The 21,243-nt window shown below is 55.5% G+C and overlaps 1 protein-coding gene across 1 annotated transcript; it reads right to left on the reverse strand.

The window, feature by feature from the left end:
- Positions 1 to 1,665: 1,665 nt before the first annotated feature.
- CANT1 (calcium activated nucleotidase 1) lies at positions 1,666 to 16,495 on the reverse strand. The gene is made up of 4 exons (XM_081272537.1): positions 16,347 to 16,495; positions 6,604 to 7,256; positions 4,478 to 4,681; positions 1,666 to 3,739 (listed from the first exon to the last, which is right to left on the reverse strand). Exons 2-4 carry the CDS (start codon positions 7,232 to 7,234, stop codon positions 3,369 to 3,371), a joined length of 1,206 nt encoding a protein of 401 aa, XP_081128663.1. The 5' UTR covers positions 7,235 to 7,256; positions 16,347 to 16,495; the 3' UTR covers positions 1,666 to 3,368.
- Between the last annotated feature and the right edge of the window lie 4,748 nt (positions 16,496 to 21,243).

Here is a 21,243-nt window from a genome sequence, read left to right on the forward strand (position 1 = left end):
TCCCATAGAAAGCCCCGGTGCCTTGACTTCCTCTGGGGGAGCAGCTCATGTGATTCCAGAGGGCTCCAGGCTCCCCAGTCTGAGCTGGGCCTGGCTGGCGAGAGCCCGCAGCCCCTCAGCCACATGGATGGCTTCGGGAGGGGCCCAGGAGCCCGGCTGTCCCAGCAGGAGCTGGCTCTGGGCTTAGGGAGAATTGTCTGGGCTGAGATGCCGGAGAGTGCAGCTACAGCCTGGCTGGCCCAAGTCAGGGCCTCTGGGCCCATCAGGCCCTCTGCTGTGACACCACTGGCATGCTGAGGTCCTAGAGCGGGGTGTACTCCTGAATGTGCCCAGGGTTCTCCCATCAGGCTGGAGGAGAATCACCCAGAACAAATTTCCAGTGCACTGTCACCCTGCTAAGGTGGGGACAGGCATGGGCACTTTAAAAGCCCCCAGTGGCTCCACTGAGTGGCCAGCTCTGCTTCCCCGAAAGCTGAGAGCCCAGCTTCCAAGTGCAGGTGTCAGGGAGTCGTGACCACATGTCCCGGCCATCCAGGTCCCAGAGGAGCTGTGAAGACCCAGGGAGACTGCAGACGAGGCAACTTACAGCCTCCTCAGGTCGAGGCCCCCAGGGCTGGTCCACACAGACCCCGACAGCTGTTCCTCATCCTCCCCGGGCGTGGCAGGGGGGACAGCAGCCCAGCTCCCGCCTGTGGCTCCTGGAGTTGCTCCTCTAAGAGCCAGCCAAGACCGACTGCTCCCTCCTCCTGGGTTGGCAGCTCCTCATCCTAGCCGCTTCTCCTCCGTCCCTGCCCAGGCCCTTGGTGCTCAGTCACCGACACTCTGGATTTTGGCTTGCGTGACCCTACTTTCTGCGTCCTTCTTGAGGCCCCCTTCTGGGGGGGGGGGTCCTTATGTCCTTTCGAGGTCTCCCTCCCTGGCTGTACAAGTTCCCTGCCTGATTAGGATGATCTTGGGAGGCTGCAGCACAGGGACTCCCTGCAAAGGGGTGACGGGGGGAAGGGGCCACGCGGTATCTGTGGCTGTGCAGTGGCAGTCAGCACCTCAGGCTGCCAGGATGGGTGGTCACTGGGCCTAGACAGGACTAGGCAAAGCCCTGGGGAGTCAGACTCCTCCCAGTCACCCACAAGATCTCCTGGGAAGGAGGGACAGGGCTGAAGGGACAGGGGGATGACGGACAAGCTTGCTGCCACCACCAGCTCCCCTCTCTCTCTGGCTGCCCCTCCATCTTGTTCTTCCCTCCTGTTTTGAGGTGCCACGGTCTTTGCATGAGGATTCTGTGATCCTTGGGAGGGCCCAGACCTCTCACCCGGGCTCCGAGGCGTACCCACCGGATGTGCAACAACATGGGTACCTGCATGTGGCCGCTCAGAGCCCTTACGCACATTCACTCACTATCCACATGGCCAGGACATCAGGGGAGGGAAGTCAGGGAATGTGTCCTGGACACACAGCAAGGGCCAGCAGGGCTGAGGAGGCTGTGCAGACCGTGGAAGCTGGACAGGACGCCACGGCTTCCCAAGAGGTGTCCAGGGCCAGGGGGTGCCTGTCCCACTGCCCCTGGGCGTGTCCAAGGACTCTCCTGCCCAGCTTTGTCCGTGCTCCTGAGAGAAGGGTGCCCTGGGGGGGACTTGGCCTGGTCAGCACAGAGCAGGAGACGAGCACTCACGTTCCCCTGCGCTTTATTGTTTATGAAACAAATGGACAAAGGAAAGGAGACAATCATCATGCTGACAGCAGCGAACACGGGGACAGGGAAGGCTGGCTTCCAGGTCTCTGGAAGTCACTCAGTCGCACACCTGGCCTGTGGCTCAGGGGCCCCAGAACAAATCAAGAGTGCCTCAAGCCAGCGACTGCCCGGCCTCTGGACGTCTTGATTCTGTTTTAAAGAACAGCTCTGATGGCATCGACCCTCAGGGGGTGGCAGCTCAGAAGCCCGCCAGGCAAAGGCAGGAGAGCTGCGCCCGAGGAAGCCCGGCTTGGAGAAACATCATGTTCAGTCGAGCGTCTTTGCTCTGCTGCTTCTCCTACAGCAGGAGGACCAAGCTGTGCAGGACGTCTCACCAGAGCCTGGCAGGGGACTGTCCCAGTTCCAAGGAGAAGAGGTCTGCAAGGGTCAGCACAGGGCCAGGTGCAGCCAAGAGTCCCTCCCACCACCGCCAAGCTTCTGTCGCAGGGTGAGGCAGCCAGGCAGGGATGCCATGATGAATGGACTCATCCCTTCTTGGCTTAGTCCTGCCTTACCTCTGTCCCCAACCACCCCCACCTCACCAGCACTGGGAAGAGACAACAGGGACCAACAAGGAGCCAAGTCTGTGCGAAGCTTCCACAGAGAGGAGGCTGCAAAACTCCCACAGGGAGGAGGAAGGCCATGGAGAGAAACCCAGGAGGTGGCAGGACAACCTCCAGAACAAAGCCGCCCTGGTCAAGGATCACCTGCTGGCCGGCCAGAACCTAGGGTGCCTCCTGGGTCAGGGAACAAGACATTCAAGTCATCCGTGAGAGTCCTGAAGGGCAAGGCGCCTTCTGAAAGCTGCCAGGGAATGGCCGCGAGCCAAGCACTCAGACACCACTGTAAACTGGCTTTGCCACCTGTGGCTGCTTAGTGACAACTTCCTGCCACTGGTGGCAAATTTATTCACTGTGACTTTGCTCTGTGGGTGAGATTTGGTGATTCCGTTTGATAAGAGAGGAAACTACTTTAGTAAAAATAAGTTAATAATTAAAACCTCACAGTGCTACACAGCCCTAGAACATTCCCAAAGGGCGGAAGCAGGGTCCTTGGCTGTGGGGTGGCTGGGAGCAACCTTGCAGGGTGCCAGTCAGCAGTGGGCAGGTGTCCCCAGAGGCCACCATGCTCCATGCATCCTGCAGTGTAAACATTTACTTTCCAAGGGTCTGGGGGCACATGGAATGGATGCCTGGGTTTGAGAGGAGGATGGGGGTAGCTGGGAGCTCCTCACGGCAGGCCTGCCTCCACTCCCTGTGGTTTCCAAGACAGGGCACCTGCTTCAGTGCCCTAGGTGCTCCTGAAGCACCGACTACACAGAGAGCACAGGGAAAGGCAAGCCCGGGAGGCCAGGTGGGCCAGAACCTGGTGGGCAGCCGGCGGCCCAGATCAAGATTCCTGCAGCGGTCGCCTCTGCAGCCGCCCGGCAGTGCAGAGCTGGGAGCTGGCCAGGGCCGGGCGGCCTCCTTGCCGCTCACAACCTCAGGCTGCTCCACGCCAGGAACTGAACTCCCTGCTCTGGGGACGAAGCCAGACACACATCTCATGGTTACAAAGAGAAGACAACAGAAGTGAATCCCCTGGGCTTTACAGAACCAGAGGCCCGGCTCAGCCTTGCTGGCGTTGGGAGCATTTTAATCTATATGAACTCTATTCCTTCATACTTCACACTTCCTATCTTGGTCTCTGGGAGGAGGACGCGCCCATCAAGCGTGAAGGCCATGATGTAGGTGGCAACGATGCCAGTGTCCTCTTCGGACTTGAGGGCCACGATTATCTGGTCGTCAGTGTTGGGGATGAACTTGAAGGATGAGAAGCCGTGTGTGGGGATCAGCTCCCCAACACGGCGGACAGAGATGTCCCCGAAGTCCTGGGCCGCGCTCAGGAGGAGGTTGGTGCCCTTGTGCTCATCTTCCTTCTCACTGTAGCGCTCGTGGCTGGCCCTGCGAGGCAGGAAGAACCAGCGCTGCAGGGTGTCGCTCCAGCAGGCAGATTCGTGAATGAGGTAGCCTTAGGACACAGGACAAAGAGGTCACCGAGCACATTCGGCAGGATGCCCCTGCCCGTCCTCCCCCTCCCATCAGGTGTGCTGGCCCTCGCTGCAGTGGCAGGGACTCAGGACATGTGGGCAGCAGGAACCGAGGGCCCTCACCGACCTTCCTGTGGCTGGTGACAGCACAGGCAGGCACAGCAGACAGCAAATGCTGCTCTAAGCCTTTGGTAGCCTGGCTCCTGCTGCTGACCCAGGTGCCCATGAGCCAGGCATTCTGTCTCTATTTTTGTTCCCTTGGTGCTAATGAAGGGGCACAGAAAGGAGAAAGGGCCCAGAGAGGGGACAAAATAAACAGGCAAGTCTGACCTGTGGGCAGAGCCACCAGAGGGGAGGCACCCTGAGGCAGAGGAGGCCTGGCCCTCCCTTCCAGGACAGGAGCACCCGCAAGGGGAGCTCGGCTCAGCCACTTCCTCCTGCACCTGGAGCTGCCCCAGCCTCCAGAGAAGACACACCCCTGGACAAGGGTGGAGGGAGGTGGCCAGAACTGCCCACCTCCTCCTGCTGTCGCTGGGAGGGACCATGGCCCCAACCTCTGGAACAGACAGCCCACGCGGGGGCTGCTCCTGTGTGGACTACAGGGTGCGGTGGAGGTACTGTCCGGACCAGGCAGGGACAAAGAGAAAATGGCTCCTGAGCCCTGGAATCCCTGGCCGGAGGGCAGCAACCACAGAGAGAGAACCCTGTGGGCCTCTTACCTGGGGGTCGGATCCCAGCGGCGGCCCTCAGGGCATTGTAGCTGGACACCCAGTTCTCGTGGTCCACGCTGCCCCTGTGGCCCACCACCTTCACCCACTCGGGGTTCTCATTCATCACCTCCCCGGTGGTGGTGGTCCACTCCTTGCCCAGGCCGCCCACGTACAGGTGCTCGTCCTTCACAGCCAGCCACTCCGCTTTGAAGCCTGAGGCAGGAGAGGAGAGAGGAGGAGAGTGCCTGCGGCTCGCCGCCCCCCTCCCCCCACGCCGGGCTTGCAGGAGCTGCCCACAGTCAGGCCACGAGCCCTGGCAGCGCAGCAGCTTTGGACATCAGAAGTCACGGCATTTCACTGGGCAGGAGCAGGAGCCTATGCAGAGCCCCACACCCAGGCGTCCCAGAGACGGCAGTACCTCCCTCCCCCTTTCTGCCCTCTGAGGAAGACCCCACTTCCTTTGGCAACCCTAGCAGGAAGTCTCTGTGAGTGGCTTGAGTCCCCCGGCACTGCAGCTCCACCCTCCCCTCCCCTCCCCTCGGTCCCCAACCCCTCAAGCTGCCCCCCACACCCAAGACCACTCTCAGATGCTGGAGCAGCGCAGGCCTGACAGCCCTGTGGTCTGCAGGGGGGGGGGGGACTGCCCAGGAGGCCTGGTGTTCAGATGCGGCTTCATTCTGATGTATCTATTCAGCCACCTCTGTTTTTTTCTTAGCGGACTTATTTACTACGAGCCAACCTTTGAAGGCTGCAGCACAGTTCAGGCTGGGGGCCTTTGTTCTTCTAGCACATTCTGACCTGTTCTAACCCCTGGATGCTAACTTGTGGTTGTTTCCCCAAATATCCTGCAAGTTTCTCAGCTCCCAGGAGCTGGAGCTCCAGCCCCTCCCTGCACTGGGGACAGCAGCTCCCGGGAGGGAGACTTCTCTGCAGGTGGCTCTGGGTCCTGCTGAATTCTGGCAGCCCCAGTGCCCTGACAGTCGCCTGAGAAGCATCTGTGATAAGATGCTCCGTTCACTGGGTCTTCAGTCCCTTGTGGACCCCTGAGCACAGGCCAGTCCCAGAGGCCCTGTAGCCCTGCTTTCTTCCTGGTCCAAGAGGAAGAAGGAAACCACACAACGATAGCCTAAAGCCCTGAAGGACATGAAGCAGGAAGCTGGGCAACCAACATCTTCTGATTCCCACATGGAGATGTGTCCCTCCAACACCCAGCCGGGGGCAATGCTGGATTTCATCCCCGGGAGACAGCCTGAGGCTGCCAGGGGAGCCCAGTTAGAGCAATTCCTTCTTTGACCTGAAAGAGCCCCCAGGTGCATTTAGCTTTCTAAAAGGGGCAGGTCCCCAAAGAGCTCAAACGGGGAACGAAGCGCCAACCTGGCCAATGCCCTGGGCTCTCTCTCCATGTGATAGCTCTGCAGCTCCTCCCTGCCCTGCAGAAGCAGTAACTCCTTCCTGGCAAACCCAAGCTCAGGGCTGGGTGCTAGTGGTGGGCAGGAATGGTGGCTCCTTACCACCCCCCTGCCGGCTTGCTTCCAGGCAAAGTACGATGGTTTAGGAGACCTTTTCTGTAGGCTCAGGGCGGCAGCAGTGGCTTCCCAGGTCCAGAAGCTGAGATCAAAGTCTCGCTCAAACAGAACCACCGGCCACCATGGTTTCAAGGTAAGGTACTGGGGGATGGACCCAGCCCAATCCTAAGATGCCTATGAAGATACACAAAGGGACATGGTTCTGAAGGAGTAAAAGCAGAAGTGACATGGTCCTAAAACTCATTCTGGAAGAAATGTCCCACTCTCTGGTGGGCTCTAGTGATAAGCTTTGACTTTTAGAAACAGCTGGGTGTGATGGGTGGCTCCTGTTCATGGTGGGGGTGCAGGGCTGAGTAGGTGAGAGCTCGCACTTCTGGCTGTATGAAGTCTTCACCAGGCACCAGGGTTACTTTTCAACTGCAAACCCAACTACAGCCAGCTGGCCTGGGGTCCCCCAGCACAGGCCCTGATGAGAACTTGCCAGAAGTGGCTCCCTTTAGGGGCTGGGACCTGGCTCGGGGTAGAGCATCTGCCTGGCATGCATACGGCCCTGGGTCAGCTTCCCCAGCACATCAAAAACAGGTGAAAACAGAAGGTGGCTCCATTTACCTTTCTCCACGGTCCCATCGCCATCAGACAGAATCACCCAGGGCACAGCCTTCGTGCCTTCGATCTGGTAGATGACCCCCGTGCGGTCATCCACAGAGTAGAGTTTCCCATTAAAGACGACCAGATCAGAGAGCTCCATGCCCCTTCCCTTTTCTGCCAGGTGGGACTCTAGGATCCCATGGTCTTTGTCCCACTCAATGGTCACTTTATCCCCACTGTCTGACAGGGTCAGATAGCCCTTCTTCAGGTAACTGAACCAGGTGTTTTCCTCCTGAGCCTTAGACTCTGTGTCCAGGTCAGCAATAACTGCAATTCGGTACCGAAGTCCACCTGGTGTCCTCTGGGGGGCCGAGAGGGGGTAGGTGTCATTGTAGTGGGCAGCAGGCATCTGGCCAAGTCTCCAGTTGTGTGCATTGTGAGCAAGAGTCCTGCCCGGGGCTGGGCGGTGGGAGTACAGCAGCCAGAAGAGGGCTGCGCCCACGAAGGATGTCAGGATCACCCTCCAGCGGGGACGGAAGCGGGGGTCTGCGGCCTTGGTCATGGACGCCAGCACAGGAAGTCCCCCCACACTTATCCGGAGGGAGTGCATAGGCTCATTCCATTCCAGGTGGTCAGAGGGCTGGATGGGCATCAGACTGAGCACCGGGCAGAACCTGCACCCCAAGGAGAGAGGAGAGTGGTCAGCAAGCAGGAAGCACATGGTCTCAGCAGAGTGTCCAGGCTGCTGTCAGGCTTATCCAGAAGAAACGGGCTTTCATGGCTTTGTCAAAGCCTGACCCCAGCAATCTTTATTTACTCTTATTCAGCAAGACAACATCTTTTTAGAAGAAAAATGATCCCCTGTCCCTGTCCCAGCTGGCAAGACATAAAGATGAGCAAGAATGAGGGGTTTGGGGTGGGCTGGTGTCTTACAGACTCTCTAAAGGGGAACAAGCAGGGGAGTCAAGTGGGGAAGGGAGCAGGGCAACAGAGGGGGCACAGACCCAAATGTCACCTCCTATAAGCCCTCCCCATGTTGCACAGCGGGACTGTTAATTTCTGCCTCCACCTCAGCACCCCCAGCTCCCAGTCAGTGCCCAGCACAGACCGGATAGGGGCTTAGTAGGTAAATGAGGCTTTACTTCCTGGGCCAAGCCCATGAAATGAAAAATAAAGCAGATGGGAGCCAGGCAGAAGACCTCCACCGACTTGATGTGTGGCTGGAAGCGACTCCTCCCTGGCGCCTTCTACTAACTTCCACGACTGCAGGGACAGAGTCCGAGCCACTCCTGTTGCTGGGGGCCCAGCCTGTGTGTACACAGGCTCCAGAGGACTGCTGGGCTCACCCAAGGCCTTGGCCAAGCCCTGGGCCCCTCCCGGGCCACACCCCAGGCAAGTTCAGGGTTGGGCGCTGGTGGTGGTGGGCAGGAGTGGCGGCTCTTTTCCACACCCTCCTTGCTTGCTTCCAGGCAGAGAGCGATGGTTCAGCGGGACCACAGAGGTGCCAGGCCAGCATCAGCATTGCCCCCCTCCCTGGAGTGGGGAGCTGCCTGTCTCCAGGACAGTTGCCCAGTGCCTTCGAGAAGCTGCTCCTGGCTCTGCTGGGGACACAGCTGGCCACTGCTCCTGGCCCTTCCACCTTCAACTTAAAGCAGTTCAGGACCTCCCTTCTGGATCAATGGAGCATGTCTGCCACCTCAAGAAAACAGGGAACAAAACACATGTGACTTCATGGGCAGCTGCTGCTCTCACCGCCAGGCAGCATCTGGGAACGGTCTGGGCACCCCAGCAGCTGTGTGTGAACCTTGGGCCCTCGTGCACCTGACCACGAGGCACCGACATCCAGGCCGCAGGCCGTTTACAGGGCGATGCCCTACATGGAAGCCTGCCTCTCACGCCCTCTCCTTGGACAGTCAGGCTTTAGCCTGCAGGGTCAGGTTCAAGGGTGAAGTGTGTGCGTGAGGCCTGCTATTCTGAGCAAGAGTGGGAGAAGATTCCAGGCCCCTAAGGGCTATGGCAACCACCACACAGGGTGGGTCTCTTGGGCAAGGGCTGCTTCTTGGCAATGGCCACAGGTGGTCACTGAGGCCTTCCTGCCTGGAGGACTTCTCCCTGATGGGTTCTGTTTCTCCCTGTCCCTTTTTCAACCCTAGGGCTTCAAACACTGGCAAGGCCCAAGAGTCCCAGTGGTTTATCCTTCGCCTGGATGTGACCACTGAGCTCTGAATTCCTCCATCTCACCTCCTATGCAAAATGCTGCCTGCATTTCCAACATGCATTTTAAACATGATGTTTCAAAACATAAGTCCTAGGCCCCCTCCCCTCAAGCCCCTCACCCCATCTTCCCACGAATAGCATGGTGAGGAGGCTGCCATATGCACAGCTGCCAAGCAGAGACTCTCACCGGAACCTAGGAGGTGCACCTTTCTGAGTGGGTGTTACACTTGAACGAAAAGATACCAACTACCACAGAAATCCTGAGTGACCTATCCCTCCCTTTTCATTCCCAAAGTCCACTGGCAGAGCTAACCATTCAAAACTGGCCTCCTATCCCTGGCTCCTGTCCATTTCTAGGCTCAGCCCTCACTAAGCCACTCCAGCAGCCTCCCTCGGTCCCTCTGCAGCCACTGTCCTCCCTGGCAACCCATTGCCACCCAGCAGCCTGCACCACAGCCCATGGGACCTTCAGGCTTCTCGTTCCAGGAACACAGTCCTGCAGCCTCCCGTGCAGCCCTCCCCACTCTCCACCACCTCCCCTGCTTGCCAGCCCCAGCCATGCTGGTCTCCTTTGGTCCTGGCTACCACAGCCCTCATCCCCAGGGCACAGCTTCTGTTCCCTTGCCTGGGACACTGTGGTCCTGTCTTTGCATGGCTAGTTCACTTCCATCTTCAGGATTTTCTGAATGTCCACTCCTTGGAAAGATCGTGTCCCTCCTGCCCTCCACCATCTGTAGCCTTATGCAACTGTTCTTGCTCTGCCTTGAATTCTGTGCAGGGACTTGCTCTGCTGTCCCTCACACTCAGTTTACCACTGGGCAGCTGGTAGAAACTTGGTGCACATTTGCCAGAGGAATGAAAAATAAATGTGGTAGTTGGCCATTATTCAACTGCCCCTCAATACCCTGTCTCCTCTGTGCCCCCAACCTAGTCATCCTGCAAACTCACAGCTTGAGATCAAGTCCCTGACATGTGACCCGTTTAGCTGCATATCTGAGCTGCAGGTCCAGGGAAGATGGCACCTGCTGTCACACACTGTGCTGCCGTCATCCTCCCTGGCCCTGGAGCCCCTGCAGGTATTGCTGCTCAGCTCTCTCGACATCCCTATGTCACCAACCACATCTCCACCATTCTTGTCAAAATTCCAGCCCACTGCTCCCAGCAGCCCCTCTTGCAGCAGCTGAGGCCCGGGTGTGGCCACACCCCTACACTTTGTGTCAGGGAAAGGGTTTCCCTCTGCCATTCAGCTCGGGGTCCCCAGCAGGCTGGGTGCTGCCGCCTCCTCTGGCTCACCTCACTCACTCTTCAGACTATTCATGGGACACGGCAAGTACTGAACTTTGGTTTGTGGACGGCAGATCTGTGAACCCATGAAGGGGGACAAGTCCTTCCTGAGCCCCTGGCACCCACACTCACTGGTCCCCCTCTCCTTGAGCGGCGGAACAGCCTGGATCTGAACTTCCTGCATGTTCTCTGTGCCTCTCTGCTGGCCCTGGGGCTGGCTTCCCTCTCTGCCAGTGTACAAGCTCAGTCACTACCTCATCCTCGAGCTCTCCCATGGCTTGACCTCTGCTAGGAAGGCCCTGCGCCTCTGTGGCTACACCCCCCTGAACTGCAGGCCAGTTGAGCAGCCACATTCCAGGCCCCTGGGCACTAAACAGACTCCTCCGCAGGAATTTACTCTCCTGGCTAAGGATGGGCCCGACCTCGGGAGCCACCTGGAGCCGTAACAGCTTTCTGGTTTGCACACACCCAGGCAGGCACCAGGCCACTTGCCCTGCCCGTCCCCGCATCCTGCCTAGTCCTCTCACCCTGATAACGTCCGAGGGCTCCTAATGACCTAGAACTGCAGGTCAGAACTTGCCATTTCTAGTTTTCAGACCTCAGACAAGGGACTTCCCTTTCTCAGCCTGTTTCCTCCCTGGTGCCACACTGAAGGGAGAGGGCTGCCCCGGCCTGACTGCCATCTTTCCTCTGAAAAGCACTGTTTACCTACTTCAGCCTGTAGAGAAGGCCGGGGTCTTCAGGCCCAGCCTCCCTTGAGCGCTCCACCAGCACGACACAGGGTCACTCACAATTCTAGACTCCAGGTGTCTAGACCCTACTCAGCGTGTTTCCTCCACCGGGGATGCTGGTCTTCTCTGCCCACAAGGAACCACCACAACTCCCCGGAAATGCCAGGACAGCCCTGCTCCCTGCTCTCCTGCCTTGTGCCTGAGGTGAGTACTCCTCCACATGCCCCACTCCCAGCAAGCCTCCCTCCTGGAGGAAGCTGATCCTGGCCCCAAGATACCCAAGAACTGGGGCTGGGGTGGTGGCTCAGTGGTAGAGCACTTGCCTAGCATGTGTGAGGCACTGGGTTCGATCCTCAGCACCACATAAAAATAAATAAACAAACAATTGCCAATATTAAAAAAAAATAAGAAGAACCTTGGAGAGTGACCTTGTATGGCAATGTGAACTTTGGAGATGTGGTTAAGGATTCTGAGTTGGGAAGGCGGTCCGTAGGCCCTAAATGCAAGCACAGTGTCTTTTTATAAAGGGGAGGCAGGAGATGGATGGAGACAGAAGAGAAGGCCAAGTGACCTCAGAGGAAGAGGTAGGGTGACATGGCCACAATCCAAGGAACACCTGGGGCCCCCTAAAACTGGAAGGACAAGGAATGGATCCTCCTCTAGAGCCTTCGGAGGGAGTGCAGCCCTGGGGACACCTTGATTTTGACCTAGTGGATTGATACTGGTTTCAAGTTCTCTGGCTATTCAATCTCCATAACCTTGAGAGAAAAAGCGTGTGCTTCCTTACGCCACCAAGTGTGTCACCTGCTAGGGCACCCTAGGAGAGGAAGACCCTCCCAACAGCGTCCTTTGTGCACCAGCACACCACACAGCCCAGCCTGGCCAGGTGAGCTCCTGGAGGGAGGCTCTGCCTCAGCACAGGACCTCGGCGGCCACAAGACGGGAGGTCTGGCCTTCCAGAGTAACCTTCCTTCCCTCCTTTAGCACTGGGAGTTGCTGTGTTTTGCAGAAGTCTCCCTTGCCTTTGTTCTCCATGGCCCCACACCGGGTTCTGCCTGAGGCTGACTCTGGGCGCCTTGGCTGCCCAGGCCATCAAGCCAGGGCTTCCAGGGCTTCTGGAAGCTTCATTTAAAAGACACACAGCCACCAGCAACAGAAGCCAGGGCAGATGAAAGACAAATGGACAGGGGCTGGTCCCAGAAGAAAGGAGCTGAGCCTGTCCCCCTCACACCCTTGCACCCTCAAAGGTGAAAGAAGCTTGTCACCCCCACCTGCAGCATGAAGTTTTCATAAGGAAAAAAAGAACCAAGGCTGCAGTGAAAAGACCAGGTTCCTGGGCAGCCAAGCACCTGGCAGGGGGCCTGCAAATAAGTGTCGCCCAGGCTCAGGACCGCACCCTGCTAGCCGGCTTCTTCCCATGTTGTTGGTGCTCTCTGGAAAGAGCAACCAGAGCACCAGCTACCTTAGAGGCTCTGGCTCCTGATTCCTCTACCCCTTTTCTAGGCAGGCACTAAGAAAGGCTCACCGACCTTCAGGCATTTCGGATTCCTTTACCAAAAAGCCAGAAACAGCAAGGCTCAGCAGTGGCAGACACAGATGTCTGCCCACTCCAAAGGACGTTTTTAGGTAGCATGGGAGCAGCAAGGAAACAGGGTGTTTTTCTCTATGCACACCCAGGAGGCCACCCAGGCTGTGTCCCATCCTGGGAGTGAGTAGCTCCTCCACTGTTAGGAAGAGCCGTGACTCAGAAGACACCTACCTCCATGGAAACCCCAGGCCTGCATCCACTCTCCACCGCGAGCAGAGGGATCAGGGGTACCTACACAGCAGACAGCCGGCCAGTCTACAGGTCTCTCCTACTTCCTTAAGAAGTGCAATAAGGCAGGTGGCAGAGCTAACAGGTTTAAGGCACTGTCAGAGCAGACTCCTCCCTTTCAGGATCCAGGCGGGGCAGGACAGCTCTTGGTGCTGGGTCTCCCAGTCCCTCACTCCTGCACCGGAGAGAATGCGCGACGGCAAGTCTCACAGAAAGGGACGCTTGCTTACCCGCGCTACTACTGCCCTTGAGCCCATTTCAAATCTGGACAGGTGGGCAGCACAGGGAAGTAAGAAAGCAATGCCTGCGCCAGGGACTGCTGAGGCCGCCTGCCCCCCAAGACCCCCAGCTCAGGGTCCTCGAACTCAACACCTCCACCCACCCACGCAGGGTCCTGCAAGGAAAGGCACTCACAGCTGCTCTTGGCACCAACTTGTCACTTCAAAATGACTTGTTTTGGGGGCTGGGGATGTGGCTCAAGTGGTAACGTGTTCGCCTGGCATGCACGGGGCACTGGGTTCGATCCTCAGCACCACAAAAAAATAAAATAAAGATGTTGTGTTCACCAAAACCTGAAAAATAAATATCAAAAAATTCTCTCTCTCTTAAAAAAAATGACTTGTTTTCAGCCTTGGTTTTTGTTTTTAGTACTGGGGATTGAACACAAGGGCACCGAACCACTGAGTCACATCCCCAGCCCTTTTCGTATGTTATATTTAGAGATAGGGTCTCACTAAGTTGTTTAGGGTCTCGCTCAATTGCTGAGGCTGATTTTGAACTCGGGATCCTCCTGCCTCAGCCTCCTAAATTGGTGGGATTACAAGTGTGCACCACTACGCCTGGCTGTGTTTTTATTTTTTAAGTCAACTACTTATGAGCAGGGTGTTAGTTTCCACTGCTGTTTTAACTAATTTCTACAGACTCAGCAATTTAAACATCACAAAATTATTTATTTCAGTCCTGTAGGACAGAAGTCTGACAAGGGTCTCACTGGGCTATAATCAAGAACTGGTTGGTTCCTTTTCCAGTCTCTTGGGGAGAATCCACTTCCTGGCCTCTTCCAGCTTCCAGAGGCTGCCTGTTCCTTGCCTTATGGCTCCTTCCTCCCCCTCTGATGTCAGCCACATGGCATTCCTGGTGCCTTTCTGCTGTCACTTCTCTCTCATTCTTCTACCTCCCTCTTCCACTTTAAGGACTCCACGTTCATGTGGGGCCCGAGGGAAAATGCAACAGACCAACCCTGTTTGCGGCAGGAGATCAGCGACCTGAACTTAGCATATTCACAGGTGGGGAAGGGGATGGGGCCTGGCCCTCTTGGGGGCTTGACTATTCACACCAAGCCTTTCAATGAGTTGGGCCACACAGCTTCACACCTCTCCAGTTCGAATTTCTGTTTTTGCTTAATTTATATCACTTCAAGAGTTACCCAAACCCTGCTGAGATACCCCAAACAACCCTATCCTCCACTTTCCCAGAATGCCTGAGAATACAGGGTTTCAACAGTCCCTGATGGACCCAATCAGAGCTCATTCCAGACAGTTCAGTGGCACCCTCATGCTTCCCTCAGTGTGGGCTCCTGGGACAGGCGGGCAGTAGACCCTTGGAGCCACTCACCCGCACTACATGCTCAGAGCTCAGTCACCCTGCTCAGTGTGAAGCCAGATGTCAGCTCCTTCTGACTTCCCACAGCATCTTCCCCTGCCCACTCAGCTCCTGGACTTATTATAGAGAAATAATGAAGATTAAAAAAGTGTGGACCAAAAGAGGAAAATAAACAACTTCCCAGTTTTCTCTAGTATCAAGATTGCTTTTTCCTAACCAATACCTTGGCTCAATGAAAAGGAAAAGCAACATAAATGTTCTTAAAAATCAGTACAAAAGTTTTAAATTCTCTTATTCTTGGCATTTGACACAAGCTTCTGGGGGAATCTCAATCCGCAGAGGGCACTGTCCCCCCCCATATCCTAGTACCATTCCACAGATAAACGACCTCCCAGTGGCAATGACCCACTTTACACTCTGGACCCAGCTGCAGATCCCAGCTCACAGCACACGCTAGAGCATCCGCATGCCCACCCCATGCAGCTATGGGAGGGCCATCCTCACTGTGGAGGACCTTCTCAAACAGAGGTGACCGCCTGTGTGTATTCTTGGGAACCTGTATGTGGGGCCACATGCAGAGCAAGGACAACTGCTTCCACTGCACCCCAGGACTCTCCTCACCACTCCTGTGCTCAGGGCCGCACGACATGTCAGGCACACAGGTGACAGATGGGCAAGCATATTCTCCTGTACCAAAATCTTAAGCCCACACACTCACTAAGTTGCTCTGGGCTGCGAAAACCCGGTCACACCCATCGGGCCCATTCAGTTGCAAGATTATGATTTTGTCCACCTCTTTGGATGTAACATAAGCTTTGGGGATCGGATCAATTTGGACAAGAAAAAAAGTGACAGACCTAGAGTATTGTTCCTAGACTGTTGTGGTGGCCTTGTGACAATGCCTAGACAAATCTGTGCTTCACTTGAGTTCTCTTCCTGAGGACACGCTGGGCCACATTCAACAAGAAACCCTTGCCTCATCCAGAGAGCAGGCTGGCTCCTCCAATCTGCTTTCTACAGGGTTTTTGGGCACACAGAGAAGGCTCACTGAGGGCAGTGGGTAAAGGCCCCAGGGAGACCACTATGCCAACAGGCTCCAGCTGAACTGTTATGCTGAGACCTAAGGAGGGGCTAGAAGAAGGGTCTGCACCCCAGACCAGGAGGACCGTCCTCAGCCAACATGCTCACAACAGGAAGGAGCTGCCAATTCAGCTCCTTCAAGGCTGCAGCACATGCTCCCTTGTCACACAGGTCCTTCTGAGATCTGGTGCTTTTCTCAAGTTTTGGTCAGTCAGATCCCCTTGACACCAGCAGACTCAGGTTCCAATCCTGTGCAGTGTTGAGAACATGGTGGAAGACGATGCCAAGCAAACCCGGGAAGGGAAAGAGAAATGGAGCTGGCATGCTAAGGGACCAGTTTTCCTGGGGTCACTGAAGGGGAGAAGATGCCTGGGAGAAAAAGAGTTTGCTGGAGGTAGAAGGAAGAGAGATCATGGTGGCCCTGGGCCAGACCTAGGAACAGAGGGAAACGAGAACTGTTCAGACCGAGAGAAGCATAAGGCACCAAGCCACAAGAATGGGAAAGGGGTGCCAGTCCCCAGGGATGGGAGACTCGGGGTAGACTGGAGGGACAGAAATGGCGGGGAGGGAGGACAGTTTGCGAGTAAAAGATGGAATGAGATGCGCTGCCTAGAGGAAGGCTGGGTCTTGGCTACGGGGTCCTGGGCAAGAACTGGGGCGGAGCAGGATGCGGCGTGACAGGTGGGAAGGGGCGGGAAGGGGCGTCGCCCGTCAGTCGGGAGAGGCGCGGCACAGGCCGGAGCAGGCCTGGGTTCCGGGTGGCGAGGAGGGAAGGGGACGTCCCCGGCGCAGGGTCCCGTGAGAGCCGGGCGGGCCTCCCACCAGGCCGACGGGAGGGCACCGCGCTGCAGTCGCCGGGGAACGTGACCCGCACTAGACGCGAGAGGAGGCGTCCGCCCGCAGGCTGCGGGTCAGGGCCCCGCTCGCGCAGGGAGCCCGCGGGGCCAGGGCCGAGCCGCGGCGGGGTGGGGGCGGCGGCAGGCTCCGGGCCGCGGCGATCGAGGGCGCTGGCCCGCGGGCGCGCCGTCACTCACCCGCTGCCGGCCTGGCTCTGGTGCCCTGCGGCGGACGCCTAGCTGCGCAGGGCCGGACGCGCGGGCCACCACTTCCGCCCGGACGCGCGTTCCCGGCAGCCTCTGTTCTGCGCCTGCGCCACATGGTTCGGCCGCGCGCTCCCGGCGGCCCCGCCCCACCCGACCACGTGTTTCCGGCTGCGCGCCTGCGCGCCGGGCTGGCCCTATGCCGCGACGCTGGCCTGCAGGTGGGGTGGCCAAGGCTCCGGGGCCGTCGACCCCCAGCCCCTTGAGGGGCCTTGGCCCAGGTCCTCCCGGCCCGTCGCTGCGGTCGCTTCAGGGAGGCCCTCTGTCCACAGTGCAACTCCCGCGCTAGCGCCCGGGAGGCCCTCGGGAGCGGGTCCTGGGCGGTGTCCCCTGCGCCCCCGCGGAGGGGTGCGGGCGCTGCTCTCCTACCTTCCCTGCCCCGAGGAGAGGGCTGCTGCTAGTTTCACGTGGTTCCTCTGGCAGAAGCTTGATGATACAAAGTCCTGAACACATAACACTAAATTACCTGTTTAAAAACTGTATTTTTCAAGTGACAGCGACCTCTACCCCCCAGGTCTTGGATTGAACCCAGGGCCTAATGCTTTCTAGGAAAGGGCTCTACTACAGAGCTGCACCCCCAGCCAGGTAAACTTCCTTAAAAAAAAGGAAGAAGAAAGGACAGAAAGTGTGCTGAACCCACCGTCTTTGCTGAGGGAAGCTACAAGTCTTTTTTTTTCTTTTTAATTTTCGTAGCTATTGATGGACCTTTAATTATTTCCGTTGCTGAGAATCGAACCCAGTGCCTCACACGTGCAAGGGAAGCACTCTACCACTAAGCCACAACCCAAGCCCTATAAATTCTTGAATTCATTGATGTCTTGCAAAACGGAGTCCCAACACATTCTATGGGTTGTTATTGTAAATTATCCAAATCTTTTAATTACTATGATATCTACATATGCATCCCAGCTTGGAAATGACATTGTTCCTGGTATCTTTAAAGCTCTCCAAACCCTTCCCATTCCCAACCCCTTTCTACCCTCCAGAGCTAGCCATGATCCAGAATGTTACTGTTGATCATTTTCTTGCCTTACTTTATGGTTTTTGCATATAGGTGTGAAACTATATTGTTTAGTTCTACCTATTTTAACCTTTAAAAACATCATGAAACTATGCATTGGATGACAGATGCATTAGTTCCATGAATACTATCAGGCATTTAAGTTTTGCTGATCTGCTGCCATTAAATGTCTTCTCCCTGCCTGATAACTTGGAGAGTTTGGACCATTTATTCTTCTGTGGATGCCCTAACATCTCAGTGCTATTTTTAGGAAATAATTCATCCTTTTCCCCATTAATAGGCCAGTTTTGTCATACATCAAGTTTCAGTGCACACATGGATCTATGCGGGGACTCTTACTTTGTATTGATATTTCAGATCTGCTCTGATGCCACTTCATTATTGTCTCATTATATTAGTATTTATATGTTGTAGAACGTGTCCCCTGATCCTCAACTATTTGGGATGTTGAGTGGAATTGTTTTGAGTCTATAGATTAGTTGAGAGAAATCTGAGGATTTTATGATGTGGAATTTTCTGCCCAAGACCAATTTGCCTTTCCACTTAATTTAGCTCTTTGCTGTTTTTCAGTGCAGTTTGGTTTTTCGCTTCTCATTATAGCTTGGGATGGTTCCAGCTCACCGTCGAGAGAGACGTTTCATTCTCTAATCAGTTGCATGGCATTCTGCTGTGTGACTGTGTTGTAATTTACTTTACCAGGCCCCCAAGAATTCTTTCAGGATACCTGTGATCTTTTTTATAGGACAGCAGTGCTTCGGGGTTGTCCCTGTGTGATTCAAACACAGTTGTCCTGGGTTTAAAGTGATATTTGCATACTAGGAGTGAACATACACTCCACAGAGATTGTGTTGTGAAATTGCTGCCCTTGAGGTCAACAGCGACACAATTAGGTTTCCATTTGGTTTTCATTATTGTCTTTATGTCGTTAGAGAATTTACCATGGCTTCTGTTGGGGCAGAAAGGCATAATACTCCTTGCCTAGCACGGGGGTCGTGGCCCAGGCTCCTGGAACAGAAGACAGTAGCAAGAGTAAAACAAAGACCCAAAGACCCAGATTTGATGGTCGAACAGATTTGGAAATGTGATGGGACATAAGGGGGATAACCTAGAGGGATCAGACCCGGGAGGGGAACCCAGCTACGCCTGTTTGTCCAGCTCCTTCCTCCTGAGAGTCGGACAGGACCCTTTCTGGAATGAAGGTCATATAACCTACCATCAGACAAGGTAGATCAGAGAAATTCTTTCTGGCCTGCTTCAGAGTAAAGGTTCTAGGCTTTATGGCTGGCTTTGGGGCAGAGGGATTCTAGCTTCCTCTCTCCTAGGAGAGAGGGGCTGAAGGCCAGAGAGAGGCTGTGTCCAGGCCGCTACCAAGGCCTTGCATCTCCTGCGAAGCAGGCAACATGCACAGCACCTTATCTGTGGCTTCGTGTTCTGAGCCTCCAAACCTTGGGCCCTTCTCTCCTTTGGTTTCCGTGGCACATTTCTTCATGGGCATTCATTCTTTCAGGAAGCCCTTCCACAATCTAGTGCTTAGGGCTATGCTGGCCGCCAGGGGGCGCTCTTATTTCATCTCATGGAGTGGACTGTTGGGTCATTGTTCTGTCTAAGCCTGGTCTAACTGAAAGCATTCATTACCAAAATAGGGGAGTAAAGGGTTAGAGACAGAGAAACTGAGGATGAGGGAAATGAAGTGGCTTGATTAAAGTTGAGAGGCATGTAAATGACAAAAGCAAGACTGCAAGGGTAGTTTCTCACCACCCACCTCCTGGAGCCCTCTGGGGAAGGAAGGCCCTCTAGCTTGTGGTTTCCTCCAGGTATGAGCCCCATAAAGAAGCAGATTAGGGGCTGGGGATGTGGCTCAGGCGGTAGCGCGCTCGCCTGGCATGCGTGCAGCTCGGGTTCGATCCTCAGCACCACATACAAACAAAGATGTTGTGTCCGCCGAAAACTAAAAAATGAATATTAAAAATTCTCTCTCTCTCTCTCTCTCTCCTCTCTCACTCTCTCTAAAAAAAAAAAAAAAGAAGAAGCAGATTAACCTGGCCTGTCTTTGCAGCTGTCAATCCTGATCTTCACCTGCCGGAGCCTCCCAGAATAGGGGAAGTGCTGTCCAGGAGCCATGAGCGCGAGCCAGTGGCCAGGAGGCTCGATGGCTGCCAAGTTTCCACTTTTCTATCTCAGCAACTTCTCCAAGTCTCCATGGAGCCTCTCCCCACCCCTACCCCTTGGCAGTGGGTCACCACCAACTCGAGCCCTTGGGAATGGAATTCAAAAGTTTATAATACCAGTCTCTGCCTTTGTGGGGTAACTGGGCAGCCTGGCCCAAAATAGCTGGAAGGGCAGGATGTGAGGGCTGCAGTGGGAAAAATCACAGTACCACTAATGACGCCTTGTGCTTATCGGGAACCCAGTGTCTCACAGCCCTCAACGTAGCTTTTTCCAGCAATGGGAAAACAGACACAGCAAGTACTGATGACATGGCCTGGGAGGGGGGACAAATTGCCAAGTAGGGGAGGGCACAGAGTGTGCTGCCTGCTCCACAGGGTTCCAGAGAATGTTCCTCTGGGAGTCTCTGGCCTCATCCCACAAACAACCCTGGTCTGAGAAAGGGGGGGCTGCTTGGGAACATCCAGGAAGCTGTAGGGCCTTGGCCCACACATGCGTGTAGATGCAGCTCCCAGGAATTGCAGCATGTGCTTGGTGCACTGCTCATTTGGGGGCCCAAGGAGGTCTCGGAGGGGGCTGGGTGTTTGTGGTTGGCTTTGACTTCTGACCCAGCGTCCCAGGGCTGATGCAGTCTGCCCTCGCACCGCTACTGCTGGATTGGGTTTTGGTTTGTTCTGTTTTTGTTTGCCCTGACTCTTGTCCTAGCACCCACAGGAAGGTGTTGGCTACACTGAGAACGTTCTGGTTCTAATTGCTTGGGGCCTTCACGGCTAGGGATGAAAGAAAATCAGGTCGTCTGCAAGAGCATGCGCATTTGCCAGATTTGCTGCCTTTCCTCCTTACAATCTTAGGCAGAAACGGAGCTGGTGACAAGGGCGGCTGTCTGGTGTGGTGACACCATTGACTTCCCTCGCTGAGCCTTGGCTGTGTTCTTTGGGAGCCGGCCTTGTCTTTGCCCGTTTGCCTGTTGGCTTAGGCTGTGGGCCACAATGATATTTTCAACCTGGGTCCCTGCTCTTGGAATTTCCCACGCCTCTAAGCCTTCTGTCTCACAAATACCCTGGGAAGCCCCAGGCTCATTTTGCTGTATTTAATATCATGCTGCACCCCCCTCCCCCGCCCTGCCTCCAGTAAAATGAGTAATCCCTTTTCTAGTCTCTTGGGAAATGTGGGGACTCATCCCAAAGGAGGAAAAGAAGATTATATTGATAACAATGATAATTACCATGAACATTGTAGCACTTTGTGTCTGCCTCACCCACCTTTTTATTAATTGTGAGAGCAACTACAGGTTCCTAATTGCTTCTCCAAAACCCCCCAATACAAAAAGCTCTCAAAAGTTGATTTTTCCTCTAAATGTGCCACAAATTTAACAGATCAATGTGATTTGAACCATTGTGAGACTATAAATGGCCTTCATTTATTTCACCACAGAATAGTCCAAATGTCTTGGAAGAGTGCTGCCCAAAGCCCCCTGGTGTGAGGAGCTCCTGACCTTTGCGGCTTACTCTGAACACAAGTGGCTCAGCTGGTTCCAGATCAGAAACCCTGGGCCCATCTCTGCCTGGTAGAGAAGGAGCAAGGAGACCCCCCAGATTCTCTGCATCCCTGGCTGGGTCAGGGTAAGCTGACCCAGCTCTGGGA

Source organism: Spermophilus citellus, assembly GCF_964194105.1.
Source record: "Spermophilus citellus genome assembly, chromosome: 17".
Classification (NCBI taxonomy): domain Eukaryota; kingdom Metazoa; phylum Chordata; class Mammalia; order Rodentia; family Sciuridae; genus Spermophilus; species Spermophilus citellus.